Source organism: Alosa sapidissima, chromosome 11, assembly GCF_018492685.1.
Source record: "Alosa sapidissima isolate fAloSap1 chromosome 11, fAloSap1.pri, whole genome shotgun sequence".
Lineage (NCBI taxonomy): Eukaryota > Metazoa > Chordata > Actinopteri > Clupeiformes > Clupeidae > Alosa > Alosa sapidissima.
The window spans coordinates 15,834,184-15,852,193 of record NC_055967.1 but is presented as its reverse complement, the minus strand read 5'-3'; the positions used below and the strand labels follow the sequence as shown (position 1 = coordinate 15,852,193).

Below are 18,010 nucleotides of genomic sequence, written 5' to 3'. Positions count from 1 at the left end.
GCAAATGCCTGCTAAGTAAGTCCGTTCTCGGTACAAGGCGACATCGAAATTGCGTTTCCCAAGTCTTCCGTAGTATGTCCCTCTTGTCTCTCCACCTGGTTCGCTTGTGTTTCTATAGCAACTGTGACTCCATACAAGACAAACCGAGACAGACAAACAGGAGCTGTCAGCCAGCTGATTTAGCACAGCCTCGTGATACAGTAAGATACCGTTTTAACCTTGCCAACAAGTAGCTGTTTATCACTTTTTACTCTTATTGCGATGGTAGAATTGACTTGGTAATGTATGAAGGTACGTTATGAAGGAAGAGTTAAGCAAGAGCTAACTTATTAACCAAAACGCTTGGCTTGATCCCATGGGAAACATGTAATCAATCTAACCTTTCCTGGCTGTAAACGTGTAAAGGTTGTTAATGAGTTTTTGTTATCAGCCCTAACACTAATTAATGCTCTACAAAATGGATGCTGACGAAATCGAGAGAATTATCGATGAAGAATTGAACAAGATGGATCTGTCAGAGGGTGATGTGGATGATTATGCGGAAGAAGACCTAACTTTACTCTTACCAGAGGATGACAGTGACTCTGAAGTGAGTTTAGCCGCTCATTTATAAACGGTTTATTACCCATGTATTAACGTGACTTCTGTGACATGGTTGTGTCTTGTTTTTTGTCTTCAGACGGATGGCATGCCCGAGTCAGTGCTGACTTATTTTGAAGCAGCTAGAGACCGCATGAGTGTTTTTGAAAAACACCTCCAGGAGGACCAAGAGGAGAACAGTAAGACTTGGCATAGTCTGCAGTGCATCCCAGAGCAGACAGTCCAGATAACCTGTGTATTGAACCCAGATTTTTTTTGATTTCCTAGATGAGATATCTTGGAGTGGGACCTATGTTGTTTCCTGTCAAAGTGAAGATATTCTTAAGGATCTTGCAGTTAGCGCTGATGAAGACCCCGTAGCTTTAAAAGAAAAAGTAGGTTGGATGTTAATTAATTTTGACCTTAATTGGTAGAGGCCTCAATTACTTTTGCTGGATGCAGAAATTATTAAGAAGAGTAGTGTTTTTCCTCATCATTAAAATGCCATGGCAGACTAAATTTAGAATGAAATGGCAGTTTATTGATGGAAACATTTTAAACTAATGAGTATAATATTAATGCAGATTCTTTCGGAGCTAGAGGAACAACTTGGCCAACCCACTGCATTGGACCACCAGATGGCAGTAGAAGACAGTACCACAACACAGAATGGGAATGCAGGTGAGGTCTTTGACCACTGAGACTATCATGCTAAATAGCAATACCTGTTCATAGATGTCCTATATTGCTGCTGCTGAATGTATGTGTTTGTATATTTGTATTGCCCCCTAATGTCAGGCGTTTTTACATCTTCTTTTCTCGTCTTGTGATGCTGTCCTGAATACCGAGCTAAAACATTACAGCCTATGCTACAGCCTATTTTGAGCCTATTAGAACCTGTTACCATTGGCTATCAGCCTATGCTGAATACTGAGTTGAGACATTACCATTTGCCATAGACTATTAGCCAACTCACTCTTGCCCGATGATTTCCTTCACTTTACCAACCTGAAGCAAACACCACGTTACATTTGTATTCTCTTCCTATTGGCAGTGTGTGAGCCTGACGAGTATCTGGAGTCAGAGCAGAGGCTCCAGCTGCAAATCGAGGACCTGGAGAGCAGGCTGAAGCAAGAGGAGGAGGAGAGGAGGGAGGCGCGTGAAGCTGGACGAGAACAGCTCCTCCTCAAAGAGAAGGAGGAGGAGGAGAGGAGGAGGCGCAGGCAGAAGGAGTTTGCAGAGGAACTGAATAAGATAGATGAGGACACTCGGGTGAGAGAGTTGTACTATTAAGCTGTCTCATAGATTAGTCTAAAGGAATTATCAGAAAGGTTTTAGTGATGAGTTCATACGGATAGTTTTCCAATTTTGTAAAGATGTGTTTTATAAGGAAGTTATATTGTTGCACTCCTAACTCGATATTCGTGAGCCAATATTGGCCGTCGCCATGACACTTCAGTATTCAGAAATCTGCTTTTCTTTTTCCGGCCGAAGCTGTGTTGTATTGATTTTAATGTGACGGTGAATATCCATATTGAGTGCAGAATGGTCAACATTTCAAAAGAAACATGAGTTGAAGAATATTCTAGTCAGCCTGCTGAGACTGCACAAAATTATTATGTTAACAAAATGGATGATGTGAAGATGGAAGTGGAAGATGAAAACTGGACGGAATTAGGGTTTCACAAGTAAGGTGGATAATACTTAAGAGCACTTCATGTTCACATATGATTTGTTGTCAACAGTTTCTGAACACAAAGGTTGAGGAGACCAAGGAACTCACAGAGGTGAAAATGGAGCTGGAGTTAGCCAATCAGAAAGTGAGTTAACTTGTGTTAACAGTAGTGTATAGTGAATATTTTAATATCCTGGTCAGTGTTTCCCACAGAACTGAATTCTATTTGTGGGGGTAGGTTTGCAGAATTAACTTGAATTCAACAGTTTTTAACAAATTACCATAGCGTGGTTATGATGAACCAGATTTAAGCACAATTTAGTACAACCTGGAAAATCATTGTGTGGTGGTCAATGTTGATATTGTGGTGGGCCGCCACAAATAAGTCAATGTATGGGAAACACTGCTGGTAGTTTGATGATCAGAGTAGTCTGACTGATTGTTTAACTGATCTTCCAAGGAGGCCATCAAGAGGCTGGAGGAACAAATGGAGGAGGAGAGACGAGTATTTGAGGAGGTGCAAGAGGAGCAGAGGAGAAGGCAGCTGGAGAGGAGACAGCGCGCTGCTACAAAGATACAGGCGGCCGTCCGCACCTTCCTCACCCTGCGCTGGACCAGGCCTGCCTTGAACCGGAAGAGAGAGGAAGAGAGGAGAAAAGAGGAGCAGAGGAGGATGGAGGAGGAGAGGAGAGAGAGGGAAGAGAGACTTCGCCGGGAGCGAGAGGCGGAGGAAAAGAGGAGAGAAGAGGAGAAGGCTCGCCAGAGGGAAGAGCAGGAGAGAAGGAGAGCGGCATATGAAAAGGCCAAACAGGAGGAGCGGCAGAGACTGGAACATGAGAAGAGGCTCGAGGAGGAGAGGAGGATAAGAGAGGAGGAGGAGGAGAGGAGAAGAAGAGAGGAGGAGGAGAGGAGAAGAGCGGAGGAGGGGGAGAGGAGGAGAAGAGAGGAGGAGGAGGGGGAGAGAAGGAGGAAAGAAGCAGAGGAGAGGAAGAAACAAGAGGAAGAGGAGGAGGGGAGAAAACAAAAAGAAGAGAAAGAGAGACAGCTGAAATTTGAAGAGGAGAAGAAGAGAAAGGAGGAAGAGGAGAGAAAAAGGAGAGAGGCAGAAAAGCAGAGAAGAGAAGAAGAGGAGGAAGAGAGAAAGAGAATAGAGGGGGAGAAAAAGAGAAAGCTTCAGAAGGAGATGAAAAGAAAAGAGGAAGAGAGAAAAAGGGAGGAGGAGAGGAGGGTAAAGGCAGCAGAAGAAAAAAACAGTGAGGCAGTAGAGGGCAGCAGAACCCTGCAGGAGGAGAATGAGGAGGAGAACGAGAACAGGAAGATTCAGAACACACACAAGCCTAGGGAACATGAGACAGAGAACACGCATGTGAAGTCTGTTGAGCAGAGAACACCGGTGAGCTCTGATGATCTGAAGCGTGACGAGTCCCAAGCCAGTACTTCCAGCACTGCCCCAGAAACTTCAAATCTGCACCAGAGAGGAACCAACGGTCACCTGGATCAACCCAGCCCCACAGGGAACAGTCAGTCTGTTGGTCCCCAGAGCGGCCGCACTGTTGAGACTGTGCAGGCTGGGCCTGTGTGCCTGCCCGACACCACAGAGCAGAAGCGGCTGGCCTGGATGCTGAGCTGCATCCCCTGGTCCAAGCTCTGCATGCAGAACAGGAGGAAGTGCGCCCTGGGGCCACAGGCCAAGAGGAAAGGGGCCAGGAGGCCACCGCAGCCCAGCCTGCCGCCTCTGTCTGTGGACATGGTGCTGCAGTCAGGGGCCTGGAGTTCCCTCACACAGGTAATCAGGGAGGGGGCACATTCATGCTTTTAAAACAGCTGTTGTAGATTCTATTGTAAATATTCCAAAAAAATCAACTGTCTTCTATCTATCTATAAATTACAACTTCTGTCTGTGTGTTTGTGTGTGTCTGTGTGTGTCTCATATCTGTTAAACCGTTCATCCGATTGATTTCAAACTTGGCAGGTGTCTTGCTACAGGCATGAGTAAGTGCAGTGCCAACTTTGATGTTGTTTAGATACGAAATGCAAAAGCTGTTAAAGACATCGGTAAAAGAAGCATATACTGTATCGGCTTTCTCCGCTCTACTGTAGCCACTCTCCTGTCTGTGTGTTTGGATTATATTCCCATATCTGTTGAAACGTTCATCCGATTGATTTCAAACTTGGCAGGTGTCTTACTACGGACATGAGTAAGTGCAGTGCAAAGTTTGACGTTGTTTGGATAAAAAATGGCAAAGATATTGTTTAATATATTTTTTTAAAAGAAGCACATATTGGCTTTCGCTGCTCTACTCCTCCCCCTCTCATACAGCACTGTAGGCTACCAGAGAGGATAGAAGCAGGGCTTTCAAAACGACGTAAAAATTATGTGCAAGAAACTGACACTTTGAATTTCCCAGGCTACTTTGGTCTTTAGACTTTGAATGAACAAACAACAATCTCGACTGCAAGGTCCCAAATTGAAACGAGCGATAATGGTCTCGAATTTAAGGGCGTTTCTACATGCAAAGCAGCTACAGATAACGAGTGCAGACAAAGCGTGATGTCACTTATAGGCTACCAGAGGCTGTTTTTGAGTCACATTGTTGCAAATTTCATATGATGATTGATGCATTATTCCACAACATGGTTTAGTCTATCATCTAGTTATTTAATAGGCTAAACATATAGTCTTAACTCAAAGCTTTAAGTTTATGTCATTTTAAACAGCTACAGACAACGAGATCATGATGTCACTTATAGGCTACCAGAAATTGTTTCGTTGTAAATTTCATATGATGACGCATCATTCCACAAAATGGTTTGTTTTTTCTATCATCAAGTTATTCAATAGGCTAAACAGCCTTGACTCAAAGCAGCTTTTACTGTAGACTTATGTCATTTTGATTTGTAAAAAAATGTTGCAGTGCACATTTATTAATATAATATTCAGTATTCATTATTGAATGCTTAGCTGGAATGATGTTTTTCCCTATCATCCTATTTTTAAAGCAGGCCTGCGGGCATGTAATTGGGCTACAGGTTTTCTTCAGGAATAGCATGTTTGAACGGGCACTGCATTAGTTACTAATAATGTTACATGTTTTATGCACTGCTCTAATAACAGGTTACTACTGTAATACTGGAGGACCTTCCGGGCTGCAATTTGTCCACTCTGACTGCTTGCGGTCAACTGCAGTCCCTCAGTCTGCGGCGCTGTGGCCTCACCTCTCTGGAAGGACTCAGCTCCTGCACACAGCTCAGGCAGGTCGATGTACAGGTGAACAGCCCATCTACATAAGTTTCTGAGCCGTCTCATTACCTGTCAATGTGCACCAATACATGTGTGTGCCTGTGTGTGTGTGTGTGTGTGTGTGTGTGTGTCTGTGTGTGCGTGTGTGTGTGTGTGTGTGTGTGTGTGTGTGTGTGACTGTGACAGCTCTGAGGAAACTCAATTGAAATTATGGCGAGAGGTTTAGTGTTCTTTTGTCCCATCCAGGAAAATTCCATCACGTATGTGGACTGTAGGGACCTGGCCCAGCTCCAGGTGCTGAGGCTGGGCAGGAACCAGCTGACCTCCATCCACGGCCTGGACGGAGCCGTGGACTTGGTGGAGCTCCAGCTCTCCCACAACCGTATCTCTCGACTGGGTGAGAAGCTGTCCACCATCCCTGGGAACATATTCACACGACCTTTACAATCCAGAGATTTAGCACAGCCGAGATCCTCAGAGTCGTGTTTGGTAATATGATGGGTTTTTGGCACAGGCTGAGGTAATGGTATGATAATGTAATAATGTAATCTGTTTCACGCTAAAATGTTGAATCTGCCTTGAGATTTGATCACAGCTCACAGAGATCTGGAAAACTGGACTAACAGTGTGAAAGTCTCATGGAATAATTTTGATGTTCTGAATTGATGTCAAATATGCTGTAATAAGTATATATACTCTTTTACAGTGAGGGAAATAACTTATTTTATATGTAAATTAATAACTAAATGAATTAATGTTTGGGGAACTGTGTGTGTTTCTCAGCTCTGGTCTAAGGAGCCTATCAGCACTGTTTCTGACACTCAAGGAGAGGGAGTGTCTCCTATTGCCCACTTGGGGGAGACCTTTGCCTTTTTCCCGAATATACTACTCCCTTCGCTGTCTCAAAAAATATTCAATATTTACTGAGATGGGACTGGGTTAGTGTGAAGTGTTTGGGCTCCTATCTTAAGTCATGAATAAATATTTCATAAGGAAGAGGTTAAATGGGTCTAAATGCCATTTACTCTCCTTTGCATCCTATGAGATTTGTCTTGCCTCTCTAGCCCAAACTGGATTAGAGCTCGAATTTCTATTCAAATTGTGGCTGAATGTCATTTTCACTCTGGCCGTCCTTTGGCATTTTCTTGACGTCCGTCCTCTTATGTTTGTTAATGTTGTTGCGTCTGAAGGTGGCTTGGAGGCTTTGAAGAAGCTGCAGAGCTTGTGGATCGATCACAACCAGCTCACGAGTACCCGTGGCCTGACGGAGGCGTTCACGCTGCAGCACCTAGACCTGTCGCACAATCACCTGACCAAGGCCGAGGGGCTGGACCACTGTGCCCTGCTCCGCACACTGCGTCTGGCAGGAAACACCCTCATGGAGGTATGACAGTGTCCCAGCACTGTAGGAACAGCATAACTCAGTAGTGAACCCCTGTATCAACACCAGCAAGGGAACCCACTGTACATTTCATTACAGCCTCCTTTTAGATGCAATGAAATTAAATGTACTTTTTCAATCAATTTAGCGATGCTGTTTATTTTTTGACCCTGTTTACATTTGGGGTATTGACACTGAGCAAAAGCAGAAAACATCTGAATCAATTGTAGTAAATCCCTCTTTTTGTTGCTTAGCCCCAACACAAAGACAGATATAAATATCTTCAGCAGACTGTCATTGTTAACTGTAGTAAATGTTAAACCTGGTGGGAAAGGCTGCAATGCAATGATGACATTCCTTGTCAACACTGGACAGAATCATTCTCAACGCTAATGATCTGCCACACCATTAAGCCGCCTGTCGCCATTTTAATTGAATTATACTCGTCAGTCAGTCGTCAGGAGTGTGTACAGGGACCTGAGGCCTTATTAAACCCGTATGAGTCTCCTGTGAGTGCTCTTCAGTGTTACTAGGCTCAGAACCATGGTAATTGCCACCTCAGACTGGAGGAACATGTGCAGCTTCGCTCATGGAGAGACAGACAGCATTGTGTGTGTCCAGGGATGGGAAAATCTGACAACTCAGTGTTCTAATTTGTGCCCTGTGCTGTGTATCAGAAGCCACATCATTTCTTGTAATAATTAGATTTTTTGGGGGGATTATTTCTGGCTAACTATAAAACCTAAAGCAATGGTACCGGTATATGACTAGTCTTAGCAGACCACCACAGATCTGCACAACAGCTGAAATGCTATTATGTGATAGTATAACAACATTAGCAACATTGACATCTGAGTTTGCCTGCCTCCTCCTGCTGACTGGTGTGCCGTTGGCCCATCTCTCCTGCAGGCTCCCAGTCTGAGGAATCATGTGCTGTTGGGAGAGCTGAGCCTGGAGGACAACAGCATCTCCTGCCTGGAGGGCCTGGCCAGCTGCTGGTTGCCTCTGCTTCACAGCCTCAACATGGCCCAGAACAGGTAGGCCTACACACCCAACTCTTAATTCAGCCCTCACTCTTTAAATGATGACATGATTAAGTATTGACACAGCCAAAATGCTGAATGTTACTGTATTTTTATTCAGTCTCTACAATGTCAATGATGTTGTTTTGGAATATTTGGAAGCATTGCCTCATGGATTTGGATATAAAAGGCAGTAGAAATCTTAAGGTCATGGGTGTATAAGCCTGTGGTGTTTCTATGGTGGGGATAACACTAACCAGCAGTATTATAAGCAAAAGCGATAGATTTTCCACTGTTTGGTATGGCTCAGAAGTGAACTGGTTCACACCACTGGCATTATGCTCATGACGTGGGAGCAGAGCATTTGTTCAAATTGGACTTGGTTCAACTTCCAGAGCGTAACAGGATGACGTGATCACAGGAACCTTTCAGGCATTTTGACCAATCAAATTAAATCAGTAAGATTCTTTCAATGGACGGGCATTTCTTTCAGTTGTATATAGAAATGAGTACTTCACACCACTTAGTGTAGCGGCGAGATAGAACTTTGTTTAAATCTGGTGCAAGCAGCCTCCATACCACATTCAGGTCCAAGTGGCCTCAAATCCATCCCACGGTCATCTCCCAATCCCACCCCATCTCTCCCTCCCACTCGCTTCCTGTCACTCATCACTGTCCTGTCTGAAGAAGGGCAAAAACCCAAATATAAACAAAACAAAACAAAACAAAGCGTTGCAATGTCCTTAGCCGCTGACACTATTTTGAGTGTGCTCCAGCCTAGGAGAATGAGTAATCGTCTTTTTTCAAAGGAATCTTGATCTGATCTCTGTCGGCTGCATCATGCATCATTGTTTCAGTGCAGGCAATCATTTTTACACTGTATTAGAGAACGACGTAAAGCCAGTGATTTGTAAGGTCTTCTTATCAGGTATCACTTATCAGCTAGTTATCCAGGGCTATGTCTATAACCCAGAGGAATTGTGTTACCATTCTGTTCCATAGTGTAGAAACAACACTGCTGTCAAACTCCTTTTGTGAGGAAAATGTATACAGTACATTATGTGTCCCTTTTGAATGTGTGAATGATCCCTCTCAGTAATTAATAGGAGGAACACCTTTGGTAATCCATCCATAAATGGAACCTCCATAAATGAAGATGTCCAACCAGTGCCTGAACCCTGGTGGGTTGTAACAGATAGGGATGAGCACAGTGGGGGCTGCTTTCTCGGCCGTCTGGATGGCTCCAGATTCTTGGGTGTATCAATGTGTGTGTGTCTTCTTTAGGGGCAGGCCCTGTCTCTGTGTGATTAGTGCTAACATGTTAACATGGACTCTCCCTGTGTTCCAGCCTGACCCAGCTCCCTCTGCTCTCTGACTTCATCTCTCTGACCGCGCTGGATGTCAGTTACAACTGCCTCTCTGGTGGGTTTCCCCATTCCCTCCCTCCTTCTCTCTCTCTCTCTCTCCCTCTCTCTCCCTCTCTATCTCTTTCTTTCTCTCTCTCCCTCTCTCTTTCTCTCCCTCCCTCTCTCTCTCCCTCTCTCCCTCCCTCTCTCTCTCTCTCTCCCTCTCTCTCTCAGCTGGCCTGTCACAGAGGAGGTCTGTGTGCTGAGTTATGTGCTGCCTGTCTGATGGAGACAGGCCTGTGTGCGTGTGCTGATGTTCATGTGGAGTGCGGGGAGTGATGCTGTACTTACCTCATGCTTCTCTCAGCCTCATTTCCTCCCCCACTCAACAGGCTTATTTGCTTTCCACTCGTTGCACTCAGTGCATTAGCGCTACATCTGACAAGCTGCGCTCTAATGCTGTGTGTGGTTTATGATTTTTGATGGCTTACTGATCACAAATAGATAACAAAAATAAAGATGTCATTCATGTTGGTGGAGCAAATTACTTTCATTCATATTAGTGGAGCAAATTGTTTCCCTCACTTTTTTGTTTTTAGAAAAACAAATAAATATAAAATAAAGTGTTTCAGTCCAGTTGATCAAGAACAAAATAGTTTTAATTGCATGTTTTCATTATAGCATTGGATTTATTTGTCTTCTATTGACTAGTTATGTCAGAATATGTATCACAGCACTAACAGTTTTTCAAGCCCATGTTTTGTCGTGAGGCAACACATTAGCTCATGTCAAGTATTAACTTTAAGTAGTAGGTCCACTGACAAGACTGACTGCCAGAAACTCAACTAACAATTCCTAAAATGCAGAAAGAATGTTTAACGATTGTCTAAATGGGTCTATTGTGTTGTGTATCCTGCCACTTGCTAATGCCGTGGTGTGTGTGTGTATGTGTGTGTGTGTGTGTGTGTGTGTGTGTGTGTGTCTGTGTGCATTACAGAGCTGCAGAGTGTTTGTGAGAGTGTTCAGCGATGCTCCCATCTGCAGCAGCTCAACCTGACTGGAAATCCTCTTCAGCGAGACACCAGCTGGAGGTAAGGCAACGGCTCTCAACACGGAGTGGGCTTTGGTCTACTCATGTTACCGTAAGCTATGTTTATGCATCATCAGCCTACTCATCAGTCTGTAGGGAAGTCAGTGTCTGACTTTTGAACTCAGTCCTGGCATGTGCCCGGTTTTATTCAGTGCTTTAGGAAGCTATACGGCAGGGAAGAGAGTTCAGACTAACAGTGCTTTTGTGAAGCGAGCCAATCAGGTGGCCCCCTTCAAAGTGTTCCACACACACACGTCCAGAGAGGTTCTGACGTGGACGCTCTGGTGGAGCGGTTTGTTTTGGAGCCTCACCAGGTAGAACCGGGGCCCCGGGGTGTTCCAGCCAAAGCCACCACAATTTCATACTTGTCACAGAACGTGAGACTGACGCGTAGGCGGCCGGCGTGGCTGGACAGGGATAAGACGAGGAAGGCAGAATAAACATTCCTGTCTAACGCATGGCTTCCTGGTGCCTCTCGCCGCTCCGTTTCGCTCCGCTCCACACTGCGCCGTCCCGGGGGCCCAATCGCCCGCCTGCCCAACTGTCCCTCTCCGCCGCGTGGACCTCCGTCGGCCCGATCGGATTACCCAACGATCTGCCGACATCCTTGCACACGTGGACTTAAAGTGGCCGTAATTCCGAAAGTATTGACGTGATGGGAGGCGGTGGCGGAGGTGAATATTTTCGGAGTGAATTTGTTCTTGCTCGGATAGTGCCAAAAAATGTGCACTTGTCTGTCTGAAACGGTCCAGTGTGGTGAGCGGTGAGTGTGTATGTGTGTGGTGTGTGAGGGAGGGGAGAGAGAGGGGGAGAATGAAGGAGAGGAGAGGAGAGGAGAGGAGAGGGAGAAATGCAAACCTAGAGGAATGAAAACACGGAGAAGAGCACAAGCACGGGCCTCGGGTCTGCTATTGAAAGACACCGCTCTAGGCTATCTCTCTCTCTCTCTCTCTCTCTCCCCCCCCCCCCCCCCTCTCTCTCTCTCTCTCCCCCCCCTCTCTCTCTCTCTCTCTCTCTCTCCCCCCCCCCCCTCTCTCTCTCTCTCTCCCCCCCCCCTCTCTCTCTCTCTCTCTCTCTCTCCCTCCCCCCCCCCCCCTCTCTCTCTCTCTCTGTCTCTCTCTCTCTTTCGTCTTGTTTTCCCCCAGTAACCTCCCAGTCTTACCCGTGATTTAAGAGGCTATTTCACACTCCCACATAACGCCTTAAAATGCAGCCTCCTCTCCATCTGATGTCCAGCATCTGTGAGGTTGCTGATGATTCTGATATTTGTGTTAAGGAGGGTTCATGTGAGTCTGTATTAGCTTTTGTGTGTGTGTGTATGTGTGTGTGTGTGTTTGCGATACTTCTTTTGACTTTCTGAAGTCATCGTCTGGTGTTTAGGAGGGAGGAGAGCATCCACGGTGCTCTCAGACCTAGTCTTAATATTCCACTGAACTTTGTCTAACCCTGAATGCCACCAATGGAATTAGTCCCCGCATTTCTCCCCCTCTAGCCCGGCTCTTTCATCCCGGGCCAGATATAACACCCGCTAAATTAAAACACCAAAGGGGATGTGAAAGAATTACACTGTGTTTGAGCTGTTAAGCTCGGGGGAAAGAGCCAGGGCTTTGGCCTGATTAATCGGAGCCCTCCAGAAAGTTGTGTTTTCGGGGAAGTTTTCACTAAGTGAAATATGGAGCCGGGTCTTACACTGGTGGGAGGAGGGACACAGCTGGACCTGCTACACCACGGCCAAGAGGAACATCCTATCTGCACAGGCGGACAAACTGAACTTACCCTACTGAATTTCAGTGCACGCATGCAAACACACACACACACACACACACACACACACACACACACACACACACACACATAGACACACATGCACACACAGACACACACACACATACACATGATCTCACACACATGCACACGTTTTATTTTAGTAACAATTTAGTTCCCGGTTGTCTTGTGAATTACCGGTAAGTATTGTCTTTCCTAAATAGCCTGTGGATTGTGATGTATTTTTCTGAAAGAAAAAGGACCTGACTTCCTCACCGTGGCACTGCCAATCGCTGTGCTCATACTCTTGGAACTTAATGGTAAATATCTCTTTGTGTGTCATGGACTCATGCAACAGGCGCTAGCTTTGATCCTGCGTCTTTATTTGGGTTTGCGTTTGTTTTGGGGGATGGACAGCCAGAAAACACGCCCGCAGACGGGGAATAGAATGCCATCTCATGGAGCAGACGGGAGTTTGGCCGCATCAAAACATCATTAGTGTGACAGGACACAGCACACAGCTCTGCCTTTGAGTGCAGAGCAAGGAGACTGCTGTTAGCCGCACGCACATGTACTTACTGATGCTAAATCTGAAGCAGTGTGCATGTACCTGGATAGTGTACTACCGGTACTAAAGAAAAGGCAATGACTACTGCCATAAAAGCAAACATGTCTGGCGTGATGTGCAGGGCTTCAGTGTAGATGTCCTCAGTCCTAAATGTAATTAGTGCAATTACAGCTGTAGTAGCCTTTGAAGTGATCAATTGTGTTCAAATGCTACATAGGATATAGAAAATATATTCAATACATTTGTATAGTAATATTTTGACATTAATGCTTTTATTTGCACTGCAAGGATAAGAAAATATGTAGGCTTGTTATGATACTTTTCAAGAACTACTCAAATTAATAAAGCACATTTATGAAAATGTCAACTAGCTATTATATTTTGACATTATATAGATTTTAGATTTTATTGTGAAAATGTATAGGGCCAATCATGTTCTTGTAATTGTATAAGTGATAGGGATTAATAAGTATTAGTAATAGTAATACTCTTTAGTACTACTTAATTTATAAGTTAAGTATAGACAATGTAATGAAATGTCTATATTGGGCTCGTCTCTGTGAATCAGCTCATATAGTGTTTAGTGAGAGATTAGCTCTTCAGCCAGATTTTTCACATTCTTTAGTCCACTAAAGCAGCCTGAGGCAACTTACCTCTCTTTATGTCCTACCGCCGACTGCACTCTGACTTGCAATGGGGAGTTGCAAATGCCACAAATACGCAAACACATTAAAATAAAATACACACAGAAATGCAGAAATGCTCAAACTTACTTAGACTCAAAACCCGCTTACACGGTTCACACACACACACACACACACACACACACACACACACACACACACACACACACACACACACACACACACACACACAAACATAAGAAGATGGTCACACACACACAGGCACGTTGATACATACACACACCACACACACCCACACCCGCACACACGCACACGCACTCACACACATCCAGCAGCCAACTTTGAGTCAGAAGTCGTAACATTTTAAGTAAAGAATCAAAAGGGGCCCTGCTTGACTGGCAGCCTCATCTCTGGCCCGCAGCCCAAATGCCCGTTTGCTCTCTTCAACTAAACTGCGTGTCATCACATACTTCTGTCCTGAGAACAGCGCACTGTGACCAGACCCCCTCTCTCCGTGACCAGAGCGACTCTTTGTTGACTCTCCTGGGCCCGAAATGTCAAACTCATTATAGTTTCTCATTCCCAATCCCTAACCAATGTCATCTGTTGAATGTAAATACGGCACTCTCCCATGGAAGCCAGCATGAGGAGAGAGCCAGGGCTGGAAATAGATGTTTGGTGGAGGGCATTGCGTGATTGGAGCAGAGCAGAGTAACATTATGAATTTAGCTGCTTGTTGAATATTGGAATATTTCACACATGTGGGTTGGGCATGACTCTGAATGGTTATGTATTATAAGTAAGGTAATTAAAACATCCAACTTATTGTTAGAAAGGGATGGTAAATAATGCTAAAAATATCTGGGTTTCTTGTTTTCAGTTGAAGAATTTGTCAAGTTTTTTTTTTACAGTAAACATTTTTCAAAAGGTCTATGCATAGATATATTCCGCAGACCCTTCTGTTTGTGTTCCTGTTTTCTGTAACTCTGCAGTAATGTGGAATGACAGAGTGTGACTCATGTCATGTGCTGTCTAGCCACTAGCCTGAGCAGACCGGCTAACCACTTAGGCCTAGATGCAAATGTGTGTAATGAGTGGGCCACACGTTGCAGAAAATACACTGTTATTTTAACCAGTTTTATGCTACAACTGAGTGATTCATTGTCAATATAATTTTAGATCATTTAATTACTTTAAATCAGAGACTGTCTGGATATACAGTATATGCATAACCTTGGCTATATGATAATGTAATAATAGAACAGAATTCTGCTTTTCCAAGATGGAAAGTGGTGTTGACCTAATTTGAAAGGTGAAACTGTCATTGGATGTGTCTGGGTGCTCTCCCTCAGGTCCTCTCTGCTGGCCGTTGTGCCGGGTCTGCTGCTGGTGGACGGAGAGGAGACTGGAGCCTGTCCGTCGGCCCCGACCAGCCTCCCCCTGGAGGGCAGCGTCCAGGCTCTGTGCCAGGCCCAGCAACAGCAGCTCCTCTGCCTGCAGAGCACACAGTGGGCAGAGATCAGGTGAGGCTCGTAACACAGCAAAGCACACACACACACACACACACACACACACACACACACACACACACACACACACACACACACACACACACACACACACACACACACAGTGGTCAGCCGAGTTTCATAGCACAGTGCAACCCTGTGCACCTAGCACTCAGAGATTGCTAGTGTACACAACGTGGTTGTGCACAGCACAGCACAACACAACACAAGCGCACCGCGATCAGGTGAGAATGATTTGAACAGCAGTGAATTCCATAGCACAATCCAGTACACTCATCAAAGGTTGGTCTCATAAGTATGCTATATGTGCTCTGTGCTGTCTTCTATTAGAGTCTCCTTTAATAGAGTTATCTACTGGTGTGTTCTTGGTATTTCTAAAGTAGGGTTGAAAAGAAATGCTGTTTTTCTTTGCTGGGCTTTACGCTACTCCAAATGTCATTACCTAAAATCAAATATGCATAACATATTAACTCATTATCCATGCCAGGGTGAAGAGGAGTGTAGAATTGAACAAAATAAATAGGAAAATTAACACAACTAATAAAGCTAATATGCACACAGTCATACAAATTATTAGTGAGTATATGAGATGGATGATATTATTTTACTTTGCTGGTAAAATTAACACACAGTTGACTTACCTTCTGGATTTTGTTTTCCTAAAGCATGTTTATGTTAAGTGGTAAAGATGGATTTATAGATGTACAGCCCATTGACACTATGGACTGTTTCCCAAAAGCCTCATAACCTAACTAGTTGTTGAAAGCAGCTGTAAATTTAATGAGTATTTCTGAGTAGTCTTGACGAATACATCTTAAGTGCGACTGAAAAACTAGTTTGGGTCACCAGCAGGATGTATTTAATGTTTATGTTAATGTATAGGTATTTTCATATACATCAGTATTTATAGATTGAATTACCAGCTTTCAGAAATGTCAGTAGCTTATACAGTTGAATGATAAAAATTAATTTAAATGTCACAAATTATAGCAATTAATATTGTTGTAACGGAGCAATACTGATGCTTCCCTTTGACTAATGTCATTTGATTGAAACACATAAACAATGTAAAACTGATTCAGAAGGCTTACAACATCACTTACCCTGGACAATGGCTAAAGGTAAAGACGCTAATTTACCAGGAAACTACACATGGGCATTTTCACTTACAGTACCACACATACTACATTCTAAAATCAAACTTTACATATAGCATTAAACATTTATCTCACTCCTAAACGCACAGAATTATGGGGTGTACTACAACACACGAACACAGAAGCCCGGACTCCCTGTGAATGTGTTTCATTTGTCTTCCTTTTGTATTGTATTTGGTCTGTTGAATGTACTAAGGAGTGCACTCACTGCACACACATGGTGAAGCAGCCATGACATTTGACTTTATCCAGGCAACTCACTGGACATATTGTCATCTTTTAAATGAACTGTAGCACTTAACACTGCACACTGTGCACAAGTATTTGGACTTACTGTAGATAAGTCCATGAGTTTGGCGCTTTGACCTGCCGCTGCAAGTCCTATGCAGTCTGCCCATATTTGCCTTTGGTCAGAGTCGGCCGCAGAATCCGGACACCCAAAAGGCTCTGTAGGCGAAGATGTTTTCAGTCTTTGCTGAGCACGGACACTGTGCGCCATGGGGCTGTTTTCACCTCTAGCCAATACAAGGGAGATACCACAGTGCCCCCCTGCCTGGCCGACCACCTACACATGAAACAGCCATCACTGCTGCCTGTTTTGACATTGGTTGGCGTGACCTTGTGAAATGATATTGCGTCGTGGATGAAAGCAGCGGGGGAGTGGAACCCCCAACTGGTTCAGTCGGAGGTCTTGCATGGCTCGGAGGACTGGGCTAAGCCCCCAGAAACACCCCAGTATATGCACACACACCACACACACACACACACACACACACACGCATGCACACACACTTTCACACTCTCACACACACATATACACACACACACACACAGCCACACATATGCACACACATGCACACTTTCACATTCACACACAAACACACACACGCACATACACACTTTCACATTCACACATACACACACACACACACACACAGATGCCCCTCCCAGCCACTAACCCTTTGGCTGTGTGGACAATGGCTCTTTTGGGGCCGCGCTGCGCCTTACCATCACCATTTAACTCCTGACCCGACCCGGTGTCAACCCCGGGGTTCAGTAAGGTGAGCAGTCTGCAGCCTGCATGTGTGATGTGTGGCGGGTCTGATCGGGCGGCCAGATTGCCCGGCATCCAACCGCCTTGGCGGGCCCCAGGGGACCGGGCCTATGGCTCTGGTTACATCACATCATATCACATCATAGCCAGCCCGGCCTCAATCACACTGAGGTTCACTCAGCTGCTTGAAAGCCATGGGCTTCTCCAGCCATCACCTATAGAGTGAACCACTTGCTTTGAAATGCAAATAGTCGAGCGAGTAAGTGTGCCGTGTACTCATAAATGCATAACAAGGATGTCCAACATTAATGTGTAATTTGACTACCAGTCATTAACCAGAGAGTCTATGTAAGCTTTTCATTTTTAGTGTTTGTCTTGGAGTACTTTCTCCTTGCTTGCAATAATGTTGTGCTTTCTAAAGAGACCATATTAGATAGCCAAGACAATTTGACATTCATTTATTTAATGAAGAAATTGGATTAGTGCACTAGTCAGTCATTCGTTCATTCATTCATCCACTTCTGTAATACAGTCGTCTGATTGGTACCTCTTCTTGTGTGTAATGTAATGCTATGGGCAGAAATACATAGGATTACTTTCCCCATTCCCTCTCGGTCAGACAGCACTTTCACTATGACCCCATAGTGAACCAGAGGGTCGGAGGAGAAGCAGCGGATACTGGGGGGTCTGTTGTCTGTCTGGACCCCTCTGGCCGCCTCCGCTCCTTCTTGGGGGTCGGCTGAATAGCGGGGTCTCTGTGTGCGGATCAACCAGGGTACCTGGGGCTAGAGGAGGATTGGCCCGAGAGGTCAGCCTCCAGGCCGGGTCAGAAGTAGCTGTTGCTAAGAGCTTGATAAGCGCGCTATTGAGGTGGCTTTGTAGAGGCCCTTATCTGGCCAGTTGAAAGAGGCATTGTGTACGACAGGAACCTGCAAAGTGTGTCATGGAGGCCAGTGCACA

General features: G+C 44.9%; 1 protein-coding gene across 1 annotated transcript in view; it reads left to right on the top strand.

The window, feature by feature from the left end:
• The first annotated feature begins 143 nt into the window (after positions 1-143).
• lrriq1 (leucine-rich repeats and IQ motif containing 1) overlaps positions 144-18,010 on the top strand; it is a 38,612-nt gene continuing 20,745 nt past the window's right edge. Inside the window, 14 exon segments of the mRNA XM_042111064.1 lie at positions 144-589; positions 680-779; positions 868-974; positions 1,164-1,260; positions 1,634-1,851; positions 2,325-2,399; positions 2,715-4,040; positions 5,370-5,522; positions 5,742-5,892; positions 6,686-6,879; positions 7,786-7,913; positions 9,247-9,320; positions 10,242-10,335; positions 14,663-14,833. Of these exon segments, the coding sequence (XP_041966998.1) occupies positions 458-589; positions 680-779; positions 868-974; positions 1,164-1,260; positions 1,634-1,851; positions 2,325-2,399; positions 2,715-4,040; positions 5,370-5,522; positions 5,742-5,892; positions 6,686-6,879; positions 7,786-7,913; positions 9,247-9,320; positions 10,242-10,335; positions 14,663-14,833 (3,020 nt within the window). The 5' untranslated portion in view covers positions 144-457.